Raw genomic sequence first — 406 nt, 5'->3', positions numbered from 1 at the left:
AGCACAGGTTCTGGTTCTGGTTCTGGTCTCCGTACAGGCAGGACGGAACCAAACCCGGCAACCTCACCGTGACGACTGACTGTTGCCGAACAGGAAACTGTTCCAGCACACTGATTGATAACATATTTGTTCTTTTGTACGAAAGCATTTGGAAACTTTTTAGAGGTGCTGCCAGATGGGTTTTGCTTCCAGTCTTTATGCTAAGCTAACTTAGCCATTGATAGATATCCTTTTAAAAAGTGAGCTACCTGTTGTGTATTGACCCCCCAGTATATAGAGTATGTTTACAACAAAATTATTATATATACGCTCCACTGAGGTGAATTGTGTGTGTGTGTGTGTGTGTGTGTGTGTGTGTGTGTGTGTTTTCAGGGTGTCCACCAGAGCCTGAGGTCGTCTATTCGTC

The 406-nt window shown here is 44.3% G+C and overlaps 1 protein-coding gene across 1 annotated transcript in view; it reads left to right on the top strand.

Annotated features, from left to right (window-relative positions):
- Window positions 1-79, top strand: part of LOC111661031 (basement membrane-specific heparan sulfate proteoglycan core protein-like) — a 4,140-nt gene extending 4,061 nt beyond the window's left edge. The window contains exon 7 of the mRNA XM_087176128.1: window positions 3-79. Within this exon, the coding sequence (XP_087032254.1) occupies window positions 3-79 (77 nt within the window). The remainder of the gene's footprint in view (window positions 1-2) is intronic.
- Window positions 80-406: the final 327 nt, after the last annotated feature.

This window comes from Seriola lalandi, unplaced genomic scaffold (genome assembly GCF_002814215.2).
Source record: "Seriola lalandi dorsalis isolate HSWRI2012SDOR001 ecotype SW California unplaced genomic scaffold, Sedor1 jcf7180002054532, whole genome shotgun sequence".
Lineage (NCBI taxonomy): Eukaryota > Metazoa > Chordata > Actinopteri > Carangiformes > Carangidae > Seriola > Seriola lalandi.
Note: the sequence above shows the minus strand (reverse complement) of the source record. Positions and strands in the feature narration are given on the sequence as shown.